Consider the following 19,062-nt stretch of genomic DNA (forward strand, 5'->3'; position numbering starts at 1 on the left):
AAAAAAAGGGGTAAAAAAAATATTGATATTTTGAAGTGCCCAGTGGGCCGGATACAGCCAATACTTTGCTCCTCCTTGGTGTACACTATATTAACTAATGTAGATGTTCCAAAAGGATTGCATCAGTATCTTGTAGGCTGTGCGTGAAAGCCAGGAGATGATAGACATGTTTATGCTAATTAACGGTCAATTACCGTGAGACAGGCAGTTATTTGTTTGACAATCACTGGTTGACAACATTTTGTGACCGCCACGGCCCTACAATAATAATAAGGTGACATTACAAGGTGTGGCCTAAACATATGGTTAACGGTCCGGTCCGCAAGTAACCCAGTTTTAGAACGGCCCGAGATATGCATCATGAACGTAAGAGGCGGCCGCCAACGCACAATAGAAATCTTTAACGTATAATGGGTCATATCTTTTGAACGGTAAGGGCTAGAATCGAGACGTTTTCCACCAGGGAAAGAGGGAGACTTGGCCATGTTGGCTACAGAATCTGGCTATGAAATGCAGTGAGGAAAGTGGGAGGGTTGAGCGAGACTACAAATTTAAAGACGGGCTACTTTTCTATGCTCAAGGGAGAGAAAATATAGCTAGACTTGTTTTACTATTAAACTCAATGCTGCTATTGTTTTTTATTTTGTAAAGCAGCTTGGGTTTCTTAACCAGGCAAAAGGTAGCTAAGTAGAAGTCTGATGGTGACTGGTTAGCTTGTGCTTGTTATCATTGAAAAGCATAATCTCTCCAAAAAACCTTATCCAGTCCACTTAGTAGTCCGATTTTATTCACAGAGATATTTTTTTTCTTCGTTTTAGTCAACTGAAACATCATTTCTGTTTAGTTATAGTTTTTCTGTGTCTATTTAGTCAGTTATAGTCTCGACAATTGCATTTGAAAAACACGAGTTTGACTAATATTTTAGTCACTATTTTGTATGAAATGAACGGGTCAGAGGTAAATGGAAGAGGTAAATGGAAGGGGGGTTATAGCCATACCTGGTGACAGAGTCTCTCAGTCGCTGAATCTCACCCTCACTCTGACGAATAGCGGCTTCCGACTTTGCGACGTGAGCATCCTTCTCTCCAATCAGCCGTGAGTACTCCTCATTCACCCCCTTCATCAAACATAATCATAACATACACTTGTTTTTTTTTTTTTTAAGAACCAAAAAAGCTTTCGTAAACAGATGAACTGCTGACCCCTTTAAATACAGACAAAGGATTAAGAAGTCTACAGAGAAGCGATGTTTTGTAAATGAACTCTCTCCTTCTTCACTCAATCATTGCAAAGTATTATAGTACAGGCAGACTCTCTACGCAGGGAGAGGAAGGAGATTCACACCACCCTGCCCTCAGTTTTATCATCCTTGGCTTATGAACACTGAGCTAATCTAATCTTCGGGGTATTCATTAACCCAGTCAGGTGTGTGCAGCCCTGCTCCTCTCGCCCCCTTTTTGTATTTTTACCTTTGCCCCCTTTTCCCTTTCTCATATTCATTCTTCTGCCTCTCTAATGAAAACATAAACAAGAAGATGAATGTGCCACGGCTGGATTTGTCATCCACTCTCTCCTTCTACACACAATACAATCTTTCACAAATTCCTCTTACTGATTCTTTCTTTCCGCTATTCCAGTGTCAGCTGCTAAACAGACATGCCATTTATCCAATCAGTTGTTCTGCACCAGTGTATCCTAAAGTGGTCTATCTTGATAAGGGATTGAAGACTGTGGTTTAATTTTTTCGTCTGGCGCTATGTCAAACGCACGTTAGTTTGCAATTTCGTCGTGTAAAAACTGCAGCACTGGCATTTTACAGCCCTAACGCCAGGTTCGGTAATTTGCCTGTCTAACAACAGATCGCTTGCGCCGAGGTGGGAGGGGTGTCAATATTTGAGATGTTGCCTTAAAAACAAGCACAAAAGTGACAATTTCATGCAGTAGTAATGGGAAGTTTTAAGACCCACAAAAAGCACATCTTAACGGTAACGCAGTTGATTTTGAGAGAGAAAGCGCAGACTATCCAGCCATGATGCACAGTGCCCATGGAAGGAGAGATGCGTCTTTTGTGACAGTGAATCGTGTTTATAAAAAAACGATTTAATTTAATTTGATTAAAAAAACAAGCATAGCCTACCTTCCCCTTAATCAAGGCTGGTTTAGTGATATTAAAAGTAGCTTATGAATATAGAGGTTTTAAATGGTCAACAGAGCGCTTTGAAACATTTGAGGTTTTTGTCCTCATGCTTTTTCATTATTCACAATTCACATACCTGCATTTTTCTTGTTCAAGTAGGCTATCCATTCCCATTTTCAAAGAGCTACCCTCGTCCGATTGCAAAAGATAACCTCCTCCAAACTATTCAGTCCTCCTATAATGCCATATCAAAAGCAGATTTTTTTGAGAATCTGCCTCACACATACAGTACCAGTCAAAAGTTTGGACACACTTACTCATTCCAAGGTTTTTCTTTATTTTATTATTTTCTACATTGTAGAATAATAGTGAAGACAACAAAACTATAAAATAACACATATAAAATCATGAAATAACAAAAGTGTTAAACGAATCAAAATATATTTTAGAGTTTTCAAAGTAGCCACTCATTGCCTTGATGACAGCTTTGCACAATCTTGGCATTCTCTCAACCAGCTTCATGAGGTAGTCACCTGGGATGCATTTCAATTAACAGGTGTGCCATGTTAAAAGTTAATTTGTGGAATTTCTTTCATTCTTAATGCGTTTGAGCCAATCAGTTTGTGTTGTGACAAGGTAGGGGTGGTATACAGAAGATAGCCCTATTTGGTAAAAGAGCAAGTCCATATTATGGCAATAACAGCTCAAATAAGCGAAGAGAAACGACAGTCCATCTTTACTTTAAGACATGAAGGTGAGTCAATATGGAAAATTTCAAGAACTTTTAAAGTTTCTTCAAGTGCAGTCGCAAAACCATCAAGCGACATGAAACTATCTCTCATGAGGACCGCCACAGGAAAGGAAGTCCCAGAGTTACCTCTGCTGCAGACGATAAGTTCATTAGAGTTAACTGCACCTCAGATTGCATCCCAAATAAATGCTTCACAGAGTTCAAGTAACAGACACATCTCAACATCAACTGTTCAGAGGAGACTGCGTGAATCAGGCCTTCATGGTCAAATTGCTGCAAAGAAACCACTATTAAAAGGACACCAACAACAAGAAGCGCTTGGGCCAAGAAAAACGAGCAATGGACATAAAACCGGTGGTAATCTGTCCTTTGGTCTGATGAGTCCAAATTTGAGATTTTTAGTGGTATGGGGGCTGTGCTTTGGCAAAGTGGGTGGGGTTATATCCTTCCTGTTTGGCCCTGTCCGGGGGTGTCCTCGGATGGGGCCACAGTGTCTCCTGACCCTTCCTGTCTCAGCCTCCCGTATTTATGCTGCAGTAGTTTATGTGTCGGGGGGCTAGGGTCAGTTTGTTATATCTGGAGTACTTCTCCTGTCCTATTCGGTGTCCTGTGTGAATTTAAGTGTGCTCTCTCTAAATCTCTCTTTCTTTCTCTCTCTTGGAGGACCTGAGCCCTTGGACCATGCCTCAGGACTACCTGACATGATGACTCCTTGCTGTCCCCAGTCCACCTGGCCGTGCTGCTGCTCCAGTTTCAACTGTTCTGCCTTATTATTATTGGACCATGCTGGTCATTTATGAACATTTGAACATCTTGGCCATGTTCTGTTATAATCTCCACCCGGCACAGCCAGAAGAGGACTGGCCACCCCACATAGCCTGGTTCCTCTCTAGGTTTCTTCCTAGGTTTTGGCCTTTCTAGGGAGTTTTTCCTAGCCACCGTGCTTCTACACCTGCATTGCTTGCTGTTTGGGGTTTTAGGCTGGGTTTCTGTACAGCACTGAGATATCAGCTGATGTACGAAGGGCTATATAAATACATTTGATTTGATTTGGTTCTAATCTATGCGTCTTTGTGAGACACAGAGTAGGTGAATGGATGATCTCACCTTGTGTGGTTCCCACCGTGAAGCATGGAGGAGGATGTGTGATGGTGCTTTGCTGATGACACTGTCTGTGATTTATTTAGAATTCAAGGCAGACAACCAGCATTGCTACCACAGCATTCTGCAGCAATACGCCATCCCATCTGGTTTGCGCTTAGTGGGACTATAATTTGTTTTTCAACAGGACAATGACCCAAAACACAACTCCAGGCTGTGTAAGGGCTATTTGACTAAGAAGGAGGGTGATGGAGTGCTCCTTCAGATGACCTGTCCAAAATCACCCGACCTCAACCCAATTGAGATGGTTTGGGATGAGTTGGACCGCAGAGTGAAGGAAAAACAGCCAACAAGTGCTCAGCATATGTGGGAACTCCTTCAAGACGGTTGGAAAAGCCTTCTTCATGAAGCTGGTTGAGAGAATGCCAAGAGTGTGCAAAGCTGTCATCAAGGCAAAGGGTGGCTACTTTGAAGAATCTCAAATATAAAATATATTTTTTATTTGTTGAACACTTTTTTGGTTACTACATGATTCCATATGTGTTACGTCATAGTTTTGATGTCTTCACTATTACTCTACAACATAGAAAATAGTAAAAATAAAGAAAAACTCTTGAATGAGCAGGTGTGTCTTTTAACTCGTACTGAAGGTAACAATACAATTGACAGGAGCCTAGCATTTTGTATAGACGTGTGAATCTTATGCGTTAAGACATTTAGGCCTACGTGTGCACACAGTGCCATGTAACGAGAGAAGCAATTTATGATATCATGCTTCGGATCCGATCCTATTTAGAAATATTGTTGGTTTAAAAAATATATATTTATTGTTTTTCGTTTAATTTGATAAAAAAAACGAACTTAATTAGAAAGATTCACCGTCCATGGGTTTATGGTGAGAATGTACATGGTTCGGATGCGATGCAATTTCGTCTGCTATTTCCAGAGGAGTGCAAATATGATCCATAAGATGGTTCCATGATGTTTATTAAAACATTACATTTGTGAGCAGTATAACGGTGAGTGGACATTCCCCCTTTCTCTTTATATTGGATCTTTATCCAGCTCCTGTGAAATGTTTGGATGTGTGTAAAACCTTCCATATTCTAAGTTGCCTGGTCTGTATTATACACCTTTGGGGAGTAATTATGGTGCCAGTAACTGTAGTTAGACATAGCATATTTAGAACAAGTTGTTGTTTCGTTTTTATTAGAATTTGAATAAAATTATACAGTGTCTTTTCAGGTCTTATCAATATTCTAGTGAATTTAATAAACTAGGCTATAACGGACTAACATTCTAATTGGAGTTGATGACAACGCAATACATAAAATACCGTAAATACACTACATGAAGCAACCACATATTTAGCCATGGAGCATGTTCTGACTGGCCAGAGAAGCCTCAACACACACACAACCTGTTTATTCATCAAAATCCAGCCCTTTCACGCCACCGCCAACTTTTGCGCCCATAATTCTGGTTGTGAAAATATCAAAAAAATATTTTGGACCCCCCCAACCTATAACGCTACAGCCAGCGCTAAGATTTACCATTGCATTATAGTTGTTATAATGTTCTCTATCATATGTGAATAATGAAAGAGGTGAAGATACAGACCTCTATCTCAAAGATTTTGGTCTCCAGACTGGACACCTTCTCCTGCTCTTTAGGCAGCTGGACCCTCAGTTTCCCCAGCTCATCTTTCAGACTCTGGATAGAGAGCAAAACATACAAGTGTTCAAATTGTGCCAAATCGGTCATTCAAAAACATGAAAGTGAGGAGAATTCTGCAGCTCCTGCACAGCAAAAGCACACTGTTTTATAAAGAGGTAAATGTGTTCTGAGTCACACATAGTAATTAATTGTCTAATTAATCACAATTTCCCCCCAGTCACAGGCTTTTGACAGAAATCCAGCCAAACTCACCTTGATCTGGTTCTGATGATTCATGCTCTCGGAGCTCATCTGGAACTTGACCGCCTCCATCTCCTCCAGACTGGTGTCCTGGAGGCTCCTCACCTGGCCCTCTGCCTTCTCCAGCTTGTCCTGCAGCTCCAGCATGGCTCCCGGAAGGTTCTCTGTCATCCTCAGTTCCTCTCTTAGGCCGGTGTTCTCCTGGCGCATGGCAGCCATGCAGGCTTCCAGCCGCTCCACCTCCCCGGAAGTTCTCTCCTCCAGTTCCCCTATCCTGTCTGCCTCCCCCGCCCAGCCTTCCTTGGCCTCCTCCCTTTCTGCTGTCAGTCTACAGATAGTCATCCCAAGCTCTGCCATCTCTGTATTGGCCCGGTGGAGGCCTTCACGTATCTCAGCATTCTCCATGGCCAGCCTCTCATTTTGGGCCTTTAGCGTGGCCAGCTCTCCCCTGGCGGTGGCCTCTGCGGCAGCCGACTCGGACCGGGTGGCTGCCTCCTGGTCACGCTCCCTGCTCAGAGCCTCTTCCCTCTCTTTGCACTGCAGGAGCTCGGCCACGTGCCTCTGGTTAAGTGCCTCTGTCTGGGCTTTGAGCTGCTCTGTTAGGGTCCTGAGTGCGTCTTTCTGGGCCTCCATCACCTCCAGCTGGGCCTGGCTCCTCATCCTGTCCTCCCCAGAGGTCTTCAGCTGCACTCTCAAATCCATCACTTCTGCCTGGAACCTGGACACCTCCTTCATGTTCACTTCCAGTTGGCCCTCCACCATAGTCAGCTTGGCGGCTACCTCCTGGCTCTCCTTGGCCTGGGCAGAGCTTCTCTGTAGCTGTGTTCTCTCCACCGTCTGTTTCTCAGTGGTGACCCTCTCTATCAGCTTTGTCTTTTTTGCACAGGCATTTTCTGCATCTGCCTTAGCCTTTTCCAGTGTCCTTCCTCTGGCCTCCAGGGCCTCCACCCTGGCCTGGAGCTCTGCACAGCTCTTCTCCTTGTTCTCTAGCTGGGCCTTCCGGTCTTTGAGCTGCTCCTGCAGGCTGGCCTCGCTCCTGCGGGATGCCCCCAAGCTCTTCTCCAGCTCTCCAATCTGCCCGTGGATGGACTTCAGTTCCTCCTGCATGGAGCTCAGCGCCGCCCTCACCGTAGCCTGCTCCTCCCTCAGGCCTTGGTTCTCCTGCTCCAGCCGTTTGGTAGAGGCATCTGAGACCGCAGCGGCCATGGCTGCCCTCTGTAAACTCTCGTCCAAGGCCCGGTTCTCCTCACGCAACTTCCTGTCCTTCTCATCCACTGTTACCTTGGCGTCGTCCAGCTGGCCCCTCAGGTGCTTGTCAGACACCCTGAGAGCAGCCACCTCGCCCTCCAGTGCTGCCCGGCTCTCTGCCAGCTCCTTCTTCAGCTCCTCATTCCTCTTCACTGTGTCAAGCAACTTCCCATTCAGCTCCATCAGGTTGGTGCACTGAGTCTTGTACTCTTCAATTTTATTGGCCTGCTCCCTGATGCTAGATTCCAGCTTGGAGAGGTTGGCGCTCAGGATGTCCCTCTCCGTTGTCAGGCTATGGCTCTGGACCTCCAGGTGCTGAAGCCTCTGTATACTGGAGAGCAGCTCCGCCTCTCTGCTCTTCAACTGCTCCTTCAGGTAGAGTTGTTCCACCTCCAAGGCCTCTTTCAGACTGCATATGCTTTCCTGGATCTCCTCTTTCTCCTCCTCTGCTCTGTTTCTGGCCTCCTCTGCTTGTCTCTCCATCTCTTCCAGAACACACTGGAGGTCCTGCAGCTGCCTCTGCAGGTTGTTGACCTCCTTCTCTCTCAAAGTCAATGTCAACTTCAGCTTGTCAATGGCATTACGCTGCTCCTCTGCACACTCCGCAAACTTAGCGTTCCCCTCTGCAATGGATTTTGACAGCGACTCGAGCTTGGCCTCATCCTTCTTTTCTGCCACCTCTTTGACCCTTAGCTCATCTGCCAGCCTGTCGGCCTGTCTCCTCCTATCCTCTCCCTCTGCTAGAGCCTCTATCTTCCCCCTCTCAGCCTCCTTCAGTCTGTCCAGTAGCTCATGGATCTTCTGTGCCGAGTCAAAGTAGCTAGTCGCCTGCTGGCCCTTCTCATCCAACACCCCATCCAGTTTGGTCATTAGTTCTACGTTCTTCCCCTCTGCGGCTGCCAGCTTCTCCTGAAGGTGCCGATTTTCGATCTCCCTGGCCCTCTCCCCGGCCCTCAGGGCTGCCAGCTCGCAGGACAAGGCCTCCTCCCGTGCCTCCAGGTCTTTCAGGGTCCCTTGCATTCCCTGCTGTTTCTCCTGGGCGGTCAGTGACACGTCCAGCTGCCTCTGTAGCTCCACCACCACACGTCTGAGCTCAGCACCCTCCTCCCCCATCTGCTGTACCCTGTCCAGGAGCTCCCGCTGCTTCAGCTCTGACTGGTCCAGCTCCAGGCGGAGCTCGTCCAACATACCCACCTCTACGCTGGAAGGCAACAACTCGTTCAACTCGCTCAGCATGCTTGGGCCATTGTCAGGGCTGCCAAGGAACTCATGAGCCTGCTGCGGTGGTTTAGGGTGGTTGGGGAAAGAGAGTATTAGATTGAGTGCAGATGACACCACTCAGTTTATGGTTTTACGTTTCAATATGGTATAATCTGAGCAATAGGACTAGCAATATGATATGGTAAGATATGACCAGTTCATAATAGTGCCAGCAGAATAAAAGCTTTGAGGAGGAAGGCAGGCTGTGTCAGTACCTGTGAGTAGGTGCTGGCCAGACTGTTGATGCTAGAGCTGCGACTGGGTGGTTTCCACATGTGGCCAGGTGAGTTGGGCATGCCCAGTGTCCTCCTGGAGTTCAGAAAACACGTGATGAGGTGACATCATCAAGTATCGTTTTAATCTACATCAATTCTTCAATCCAATACACAGCACCTGGAGAATGGGATGTATTATAAACCACTCTGTCTTTGTGATTGGTTACCTTGCGAAGGTGGGCCAAGACGAGTCAAGGTCATGACCGCTGGAGGCCACGTCAAACTGGACCTCGTTGAGCTCATACAGGTGACTTATGATGTCAACACCGAGGTGAGATTTCAGCAAAGGGCTGCGAGTATAGTACCAGTCACTGCACAGAGAAGAAGATAAGCATATCGATAAAATGAAAGGAGAAATACACACATTCACATAGAAATACCTTCACTAATATACTTAGCTTGTTGGTTATATCCAATTACCTTGGCCCTCACAAAAACTACAGTGCATATATGAAAAATGAACATCCCTTTTGTAAACACACAGATACATTTCACAAGTACATCGAGCACACAGACACGACTCTTTACGAAGGGAGAAGCAACTTTTCGAGAAGCAGATCTGTACAATATATCTTGACTACATCTGAAAACATGTCAACCCCTCCAAAACCCACTGGACACTGCTTCCAGTAACCTTTGGCGCCATAGTACAGGCACACTCTCTTTACTCACCTGAGGAACAGAGAAATACATTTATAGAAGTAAAACCCCACAAGGGAAGAGAAATGAAAGGAAATGATGTTTACTCGAAACAATGAACTTACCGTCAGATCAGTCCAAATCTCAGAACAGTAGTCTATGTCTAATGAAGTGTCACTTCAACCAAAACGCTAACAGTCCCTTAATTTAGCCAAACATGATTATGTTCCACAAATTTGACCCTACGCATCCACGTTCAACCCCTAAAACTGTTCCAGAAGTGGTGTCAGGTTTGAGATTTTCTGCTCACTTTGCCATTCCCACATGTGATACGTATTTGAGAGATGAACCCCTCTATGCCTCAGGGTTTTTAACCCATGACCTCTGTAAATCCTGTGCCGGGTTGAATTTTACCTGGTTACCCTTTGGTTCATCAGACACTGCTGCAGAGTGTCGGCCAGTCGTTGGTGCACCAGGGAGTAGCGAATGAAAGCCCTGCCCTTCCCCAGAGATGTCTTCAGCTGGAAGGGGGAAGTAAATAACATATTCACAGTGTTGTACAGCAAATATATGTGATAGCTGTTCAGCTGCAGCACCAATGAGGCCTACAATGAGCATATGTGCTTCCTGAACATGTCCGTTAAAAGGATAGTTCAAATCAACGTTTGTCAGACATTTTAATTCCTCAAAAGTGGTTTATAATTCATCCATATTCAGCAACATCTGTTGTGTAGATCCTGCTTACAAAGAGTATTTGTGTTTCATGGCTAGTGTCCACCACCCAGCAGAATGCTAAATTCCCCCATGTCCTTTTAACAACAGGTAAGTGCCAAAATAAAGGAAACACCAACATAAAGTATTTTAATAGGGTGTTGGGCCACCACGAGCCGCCAGAACAGCTTCAATGCAAATTGGCATAGATTCTACAAGTGTCTGGAACTCTATTGGAGGGATGCGACACCATTCTTCCACAAGAAATTCCATAATTTAGTGTTTTGTTGATGGTGGTGGAAAACATAAGGGTTCAATTGGGTTGAGATCTGGTGACTGTCACTGTCACACAGACACACACACACCCCATATGCTCCTTTGAGACACCTTTTTCAAAGTCCCTGATCCCTTCTTCTAGCCATGGTAGCCCAAATAATAGGTAACTGGGCATTTTTATACATGACGCTACGCATGATGGGATGTTAATTGCTTAATTAAATCAGGAACCACACCTGTGTGGAAGAACCTGCTTTCAATATACTTTTTAAAATCGCTCAATTACTCAAGTGTTTCCTTTATTTTGGCAGTTACCTAGTTATCAGCGAGACAGAGAACTGAATGCATAAACATTAATTAAGCAATCCATGACAGTTGCAATGTCAGGAGTATTAGCGATCAGGTCGATTTCAATCCCTTCAATCACTGTTGTGAAATATGTGTCTTGTAGATCAAGTATATTTGTTCCTTCATTATTTCACATTAGGTAAAAAAACAAACAAACATTAAGACCCAAAACTGTAATATTATACATAACTTTAGATAGAGGTTACACAGAAATGGTGACAGTGTTTGCTGGGACCCATAAAACGGTGGCAAAAAAAACTCTGCAGAGACAACAACATTACATATGAATTACTACTAAACGTTGTGTATCAACAGCTGACAATCCTTATAATTGACTTTTAAAAGTGCAGATCTCCATACCTCTGGGATGGATTTGACAAAGCGGATACCATCGTTGGCGCCTTTGATCTTGGACAGACAGTCGCTGAAATAATCCCAGTAGTCTTTTCTGGTGCCAAGAAATGTTGTCTTCTCCTTCTGGTCAAACTGAATAGTGTAGATGACGTGTTGGCAATAAATCTTACATGACATACTGTTTAGCGATGTGAACAATGTCATATTGGTGAACATAGCAGGTTGGCCTTGATTTGACTTGGATTCTTCTGGAGACAGATTAGATTTTTAGTCTAGGACTAGACTTAATCGGTGTCTGGGAAACCACCCCTAAATCAAATCAAAGTTTATTGGATGTGTACACAGTTTAGCAGATAGGTGCAGCAACATTATTGTGTTACTAGCTCCTAACAGTGCAGTAATTACCATGATTATGGATAATCCTGAATGAATTGTGAATAACGATGAGTAAGAAAGTTAGAGGGTCAAAGGTTATACGCCAAAGACATGTTAACCTCTCCATTACCAATAACAGGGAAGGTTAGCATGGCTTAGGGGTATGATCTTTGCCCATCTGTTACTTTCTCACTCATCATTATCCATGATTCATTCAGGATTGTCCGTAATCATGGCAGCATCCACGTTCATGTAGAAGTGTTCAGAAACATATTCTACTCTTATTTACAATAAAAGTGACTCCAAAATGAAAATATACATTGTTTACCATTCATTTATATTGGGCAGCAAATAATCTGAAACAAAACCAAAACTAACCGCAAATGCATCCAACCTGTTTGTAGAGTCACAAGCTTGATGTAGTCATTGCGTGCTAGGGCCTTGTTCCCATCCGGGCAGATGGTACCGGTGCATCATGGCTCAGACCAACAGACTGCTAAACAGTTTCTATCCCCTGGCCATAAGACTTAAATGGCTCACAACTACTGCTCCCCCTCACACCTACGCTGCTGCTAAAATTACTATTGACCAGATGTATTACAACCACTACACTACTATACATTGATTATTGATTTCCATTACCAATAGTATCAATCTATTTTATCCTGCTACTGGTCACTATTACTCCTGTTCACATTTATACTCAGAGAGTACAAAATATTAGGAACACATGATCTTTTCATGCCATAGACTGACCAGGTGAATCCAGGTGAAAGCTATGATCACTCATTGATGTCAACTGTTAAATCCGCTTCAAACAATGTAGATGAAGGGGAGAAGTTACAGAAGGATTTTTAAGTCTTGAGACATGGGTTGTGTATGTGTGTGCCATGCAGAGGGTGAATTGGCAAGAGAAAATATTTAAGTGCCCTTGAACAGGGTTTGGTAGTAAGGTGCCGGACGTACCGGTTTGAGTGTGTCAAGAACTGCAATGCTGCTGGGTTTTTCACACTCTACAGTTTCCCATGTGTATCAAGAAAGATCCACCACCCAAGGACTCACCTGCAGCAGGTACTCCAGTTTGTAGGATAATTTGTGCAGATTGGGACTATCATCCGTGATTGGCTCCCCATTCTCCCTGTACTCTTTAGTGAGCTCAGCAACAGCATCTGTGGTTCAGAGAGAGAGGAGAGAGTCCATCACAGAACAAAAACAGATGTAAACACACTTAAAGGCATTTACTATACACATGCATTCTCCAGCGTAAAAATAAATAAATGGAAAGATACTCGACGGGAGGCGGAGCACCCCCCTCTCTTCTGCTGCATGCTGATAGGGCCTTTAGGGTCGCCCCCGCCACACTCTAGAAAGCACACCCCAGGGGGCTGGGGGAGAGGGTCGGCTCCATGATGTCCTCTCAATGAGGAGCGGGGACAACCAAAGTGTGGAAAGAAATGCTGTCTGGATTGTAGCCAATGCCAAGCCAGTCACATCCAGGCCACTGCAACCCCTCTGTCACTTGACCTCTACGATCCTTCTCCATTTCTCTCCCTCTTTGTCACTCGCTGGCAGCAGACAGTGGCGGTCTCCCCCTGTCACATTTACACAGGCCCGGACACACTCGTTGTCACAAAGAGACTGACGCGAGCAACCACACGCAGCCTCACGCACACTCAATGGCAACGTACCATGCAGATCTCTGATAATCCTCCGAAGCTGGCTCTCCCCCAAAGCCTCACCGGCGGCCATGGTCAGACTAGCTCCCCGGCAACCAGTTCACCGGGTCATAAACAGCCTGCTGAATCAGAGAATCAGAGGGACAGTCAGAAACAAAAGACAAGCACGTAGGTACGCACACACATTTACTATATCCCTTTCACTCTTTCATACAGTCTGTCTGTCAGTCACTCACTCTATCACACACACATGCACGTAAACACGCATGGACGCACACACGCACACACACACATACATATATATATATATATATATATATATATATATATATATATACTACCATTCAAAAGTTTGGGGTCACTTAGAAATATTCTTGTTTTTGAAAGAAAAAAATAATAAAATTGTCGATTATAATAACATTAAATTGATCACAAATACAGGGTAAACATTGTTAATGTTGTAAATGACTATTGCAGCTGGAAACGGCAGATTTTTTTATCCATCATACCCGTGTTCCAATGGCACGTTGTGTTAGCTAATCCAAGTTTATCATTTTAAAAAGGCTACTTGAGCATTAGAAAACCCTTTTGCAATTATGTTATCAGAGCTGAAAACTGTTGTGCTGATTAAAGCAATAAAACTGACCTTCTTTAGACTAGTTGAGTATCTGGAGCATCAGAATTGTTGGGTTCAATTACAGGCTCAAAATGGCCAGAAACAAAGCCCTTTCTTCTGAAACTCATCAGTCTATTCTTGTTCTGAGAAATTATGGCTATTCCATGTGAGAAATTGCCAAGAAACTGAAGATATCGTACAATGCTGTGAACTACTCCCTTCACCGAACAGCGCAAACTGGCTAACCAGAATAGAAAGAGGAGTGGGAGGCCCCGATGCACAACTGAGAAAGAGGACAAGTACATTAGAGTGTCTAGTTTGAGAAACAGACGCCTCACAAGTCCTCAACTAGCAGCTTCATTAAATAGTACCCGCAAAACACCAGTCCCTGTCACGCCTTGGTCTTAGTATTTTGTGTTTTCTTTAATTATTTGTTCAGGCCAGGGTGTGACATGGGGTTTTTGTATTGTCTTATTGGAGTTTTTGTAGGCATTGGGATTGTGGTTGATTAGGGGTGTGTCTAGTATAGGCTTGGCTGCCTGAGGCGGTTCTCAATCTGAGTCAGGTGATTCTCGTTGTCTCGGATTGGGAACCGTATTTAGGTAGCCTGAGTTTCACTTTGTATTTCGTGGGTGATTGTTCCTGTCTCTGTGTAGTTTCACCAGATAGGCTGTAATAGGTTTTCGCGTTCCGTTTGTTGTTTTGTTTATATATAGTTATTTTCATGTATCGTACTTATTTTCATTAAAGATCATGATTAACCACCACGCTGCATTTCGGTCCGACTCTCTTTCAACAAACGAAGAACGCTGTTACAGAATCACCCACCACACACGGACCGAGTGGCGTGGTTACAGGCAGCGACAACAGGAGCGAAAGGAGGTACTTACGAGACGCTGTTATGAGGACGTTAGGGACAGCAGAAGCATGGAGTATACGACGTGGGATGAAATAGACAGGTGGGCGGCCGACCCAGAGAGAGTGCCTGAGCTCGCCTGGGATTCGCTAGAGCAGTGCGAAGAGGGCTATAGGCGAATGGAGTTGGAGAAACAGACACGGCGGCGCAGAGCGAAACCCGAAAGTCACCCCAATAAATTTATTGGGGGGGGGGGCTCAGAGGGAGAGTGGCTAAGTCAGGAGATAGACCTGAGCCAACTCTCCCTGTTTATTGTGAGGAGCCAAGGAGGAGACCGGAACCAGAGCCGGTGTTGGAGGTGAGCGAAACAGAGACTGTGAAGGAGTTAATGGGGAAATTGGAGGAGAGAGAAATGAGGGAGTTGCTGTGTTGGTGCTTTTTGCATGGAATTCGCCCGACGGAACGTGTCGGGGATTTGATGGCACCTGGATTAGCGCTCCATACTCGTCCTGAGGTGCGTGTTAGTCGGCTGGTGAAGTTGGTGCCAGCCTCACGCACCAGGCCTCCTGTGCACATCCCTAGCCTTGCACGTCCGGTGCCAACACTGCTCTCAAGATCTCCAGTACGCCTTCACGGTCTAGCCCATCCTGTGCCACCTCCACACTTCAGTCCTCCGGTAGCAGCTCCCCGCACCAGGCTTCCTGTGCGTGTCCTCGATCCAGTACCACCAGTTCCAGCACCACGCACCAGGCCTTCAGTGCGCCTCGCCTGTTCAGCGCAGCCAGAGCTTTTCTCCTCTCCTGCGCTGCCGGAGCCTTTCGCCTGTTTAGCGCAGCCAGAGCTTTTCTCCTCTCCTGCGCTGCTGGAGTCTCCCGCCTGTTTAGCGCAGCCAGAGCCTTTCTCGTCTCCTGCGCTGCCAGAGTCTCCCGCTTGTTTAGCGCAGCCAGAGCCTTTCTCCTCTCCTGCGCTGCCGGAGTCTCCCGCCTGTTCAGCGCAGCCAGAGCTGCCAGCCTGCATGGAGAAGCCAGAGCTGCCAGCCTGCATGAAGCAGCCAGAGCTGTCAGTCTGCATGGAGCAGCCAGAGCTGTCAGTCTGCATGAAGCAGCCAGAGCTGTCAGTCTACATGGAGCAGCCAGAGCTGTCGGTCTGCATGGAGCAGCCTGAGCTGTCGGTCTGCATGGAGCAGCCCGAGCTGCCAGTCTGCAATGAGCTGCCATTCTGCACGGAGCCGCCAGAGCTGCCAGTCTGTAAGAAGCCGCCAGAGCTGTCAGCCTACATGGAGCAGCCAGAGCCGCCAGTCAGCATGGAGCAGCCAGAGCCGCCAGACAGTATGGAGCAGCCAGATCTTTCAGTCTGCCAGGATCCGCCAGTCAGCCAGACTCTTCCAGATCCGCCAGTCAGCCAGACTCTTCCAGATCCGCCAGGCAGCCAGACTCTTCCAGATCCGCCAGTCAGCCAGACTCTTCCAGATCCGCCAGTCAGCCAGACTCTTCCAGATCCGCCAGTCAGCCAGACTCTTCCAGATCCGCCAGTCAGCCAGACTCTTCCAGATCCGCCAGTCAGCCAGACTCTTCCAGATCCGCCAGTCAGCCAGACTCTTCCAGATCCGCCAGTCAGCCAGACTCTTCCAGATCTGCCAGTCAGCCAGACTCTTCCAGATCTGCCAGTCAGCCAGACTCTTCCAGATCTGCCAGTCAGCCAGACTCTTCCAGATCTGCCAGTCAGCCAGACTCTTCCAGATCTGCCAGTCAACCAGAATCTTCCAGATCTGCTAGTCAACCAGAATCTTCCAGATCTGCTAGTCAACCAGAATCTTCCAGATCTGCTAGTCAACCAGAATCTTCCAGATCTGCTAGTCAACCAGAATCTTCCAGATCTGCTAGTCAACCAGAATCTTCCAGATCTGCTAGTCAACCAGAATCTTCCAGATCTGCTAGTCAACCAGAATCTTCCAGATCTGCCAGCCAGCCAGGATCTACCGGAGCCTACTACCTACCTGGGCTTCCTCTCAGTACCGGGCTTCCCCTCAGTTCCGGGCTGCCCCTCAGTTCCGGGCTGCCCCTCAGTCCCGGGCTGCCCCTCAGTCCCGGGCTGCCCCTCAGTCCCGAGCTGCCCCTCAGTCCCGAGCTGCCCCTCAGTCCCGAGCTGCCCCTCAGTCCCGAGCTGCCCCTCAGTCCCGAGCTGCCCCTCAGTCCCGAGCTGTCCCTCAGTCCCGAGATGCCCCTCAGTCACGAGCTGCTCCTCAGTTCTGTGGGGTTCTGGGTGAGGACTATTAGGCCATGGTCGGCGGCGAGGGTGGATTATCCCAGGACGCGAAGGGGAGGAACTAGGACATTAATGAAGTGGGGTCCACGTCCCGAGCCGGAGCCGCCACCATGGACAGACGCCCACCCGGACCCTCCCTATGGTTTTGAGGTGCGTCCGGGAGTCCGCACCTTAGGGGGGGGGGGGGTTCTGTCACGCCTTGGTCTTAGTATTTTGTGTTTTCTTTAATTATTTGTTCAGGCCAGGGTGTGACATGGGGTTATTGTATTGTCTTATTGGGGTTTTTGTAGGCATTGGGATTGTGGTTGATTAGGGGTGTGTCTAGTATAGGCTTGGCTGCCTGAGGCGGTTCTCAATCTGAGTCAGGTGATTCTCGTTGTCTCGGATTGGGAACCGTATTTAGGTAGCCTGAGTTTCACTTTGTATTTCGTGGGTGATTGTTCCTGTCTCTGTGTAGTTTCACCAGATAGGCTGTAATAGGTTTTCGCGTTCCGTTTGTTGTTTTGTTTATATATAGTTATTTTCATGTATCGTACTTATTTTCATTAAAGATCATGATTAACCACCACACTGCATTTCGGTCCGACTCTCTTTCAACAAACGAAGAACGCCGTTACAGTCCCAATGTCAACAGTGAAGAGGCGACTCTGGGATGCTAGCATTCTAGGCAGAGTTGCAAAGAAAAAGCCATATCTCAGACTGGCCAATAAATATAAAAGATTAAGATGGGGAAAAAGAACACGAGGAAAATTGGAAATAAGTGTTATGGACAGACAAATCTAAGTTTGAGGTGTTCGGATCACAAAGAACAACATTCGTGAGACGCAGAAAAAATGTAAAGATGCTGGAGGAGTGCTTGACGCCATTTGTCAAACATGGTGGAGGCTATGTGATGCTGGGGTGATTTGGAAAAAAAGTGGGTGATTTGTACAGGGTAAAAGGGATCTTGAAAAAGTAAGGCTATCACTCAATTTTGCAACACCATGCCATACCCTGTGGACGGCGCTTAATTGGAGCCAATTTCCTCATACAACAGGACAATGACCCAAAGCACAGCTCCAAACTATGCAATAACTACTTAGGGAAGAAGCAGTCAGCTGGTATTCTCAACCCTATTGAGCTGTTGTGGGGGCAGCTTGACCGTATGGTACGTAAGAAGTGCCCCTCAAGCCAATCCAACTTGTGGCAGGTGCTTCAGGAAGCATGGGGTGAAATCTATTCAGATTACCTCAATAAATTGACCACTAGAATGCCAAAGGTAATTACTGCAAATGGAGGAGTCTTTGTCGAAAGCAAAGTTTGAAGGACACAATTGTTATTTCAATTAAAAATCATTATTTATAACCTTGTCAACGTCTTGACTATATTTCCTATTCATTTTGCAACTCATTTCATGTATGTTTTCATGGAAAACAAGGACATTCTAAGTGACCACAAACTTTTGAATGGTAGTGTATACAGTACCAGTCACAAGTTTGGACACACATGCTTATTACTGGGTTTTTCTTTATTTTTCCTATTTTCTACATTGTGGAATATTAGTGAAGATATCAAAACTATGAACTAACACATATGGAATCAAATGCTGTGCTTTGTTAAAAGTTCAATTGTGGAATTTATTTCCTTCAAGACTGTTGGAAAAGCATTCCAGTTGAAGCTGGTTGAGAGAATGCCAAGAGTGTGCAAAGCTGTCATCAAGGCAAAGGGTGGCTACTTTGAAGAATCTCAAATATATTTAGATTAAGATTTCACTTCTTTGGTTACTACATGATTCCATATGTGTTATTTCATAGTTTGTGTCTACACTATTATTTTACAATGTAGAAAATAGTAAAAATAAAGAAAAACCCTTGAATGAGTAGGTGATGTCTAAACTTTTGACTGGTACTATATACACACATTCATTACCCATTTCAAGGTATTGCTGGGGACAATGTTGTGCTTCCCAACTTGTGGTTTGAACTCATAAGCCTCTGAGAGCTCAGTGTTGGACTGAGAATGAAAGAATTAGATGTACTTTTAGTTTGTGAGTTTTACTATGAGCTCCACATTAAACTCAGCATCGCTTTTAGTACATGGTGTTCATGGCTGCTTGGTTGCATAGAGGTAGAGTCATTTACCACAGCAGCTGTTCCTCCAGGCTAAAAAAGGCTAAAAATATATCTATGAAATATTTCTAAAATATCACACTTCTCAATTCAGTCAGCTGTGTCTGTGACAGCCTCTCTCTCGCTCAGCGTGAATAACAAAGCCACTG

At 45.6% G+C, this 19,062-nt stretch overlaps 1 protein-coding gene across 3 annotated transcripts in view; it reads right to left on the bottom strand.

Annotated features, from left to right (window-relative positions):
- LOC139409009 (FYVE and coiled-coil domain-containing protein 1-like) overlaps positions 1 to 19,062 on the bottom strand; it is a 44,999-nt gene that overhangs the window by 22,601 nt on the left and 3,336 nt on the right. For 2 of the 3 annotated variants that reach the window (XM_071153624.1, XM_071153622.1), the window contains exons 2-10: positions 13,081 to 13,190; positions 12,455 to 12,561; positions 11,024 to 11,149; positions 9,743 to 9,849; positions 8,857 to 9,000; positions 8,630 to 8,723; positions 5,919 to 8,432; positions 5,610 to 5,702; positions 999 to 1,117 (exon numbers count right to left, since the gene is read on the bottom strand). In XM_071153624.1, coding sequence (XP_071009725.1) covers positions 999 to 1,117; positions 5,610 to 5,702; positions 5,919 to 8,432; positions 8,630 to 8,723; positions 8,857 to 9,000; positions 9,743 to 9,849; positions 11,024 to 11,149; positions 12,455 to 12,561; positions 13,081 to 13,141 — 3,365 coding nt within the window. In that variant the 5' untranslated portion in view covers positions 13,142 to 13,190. The remainder of the gene's footprint in view (positions 1 to 998; positions 1,118 to 5,609; positions 5,703 to 5,918; positions 8,433 to 8,629; positions 8,724 to 8,856; positions 9,001 to 9,742; positions 9,850 to 11,023; positions 11,150 to 12,454; positions 12,562 to 13,080; positions 13,191 to 19,062) is intronic. The other variant, XM_071153623.1, reaches the window with a different exon arrangement.

Source organism: Oncorhynchus clarkii, chromosome 5 (assembly GCF_045791955.1).
Source record: "Oncorhynchus clarkii lewisi isolate Uvic-CL-2024 chromosome 5, UVic_Ocla_1.0, whole genome shotgun sequence".
In the NCBI taxonomy this organism is placed as follows: domain Eukaryota; kingdom Metazoa; phylum Chordata; class Actinopteri; order Salmoniformes; family Salmonidae; genus Oncorhynchus; species Oncorhynchus clarkii.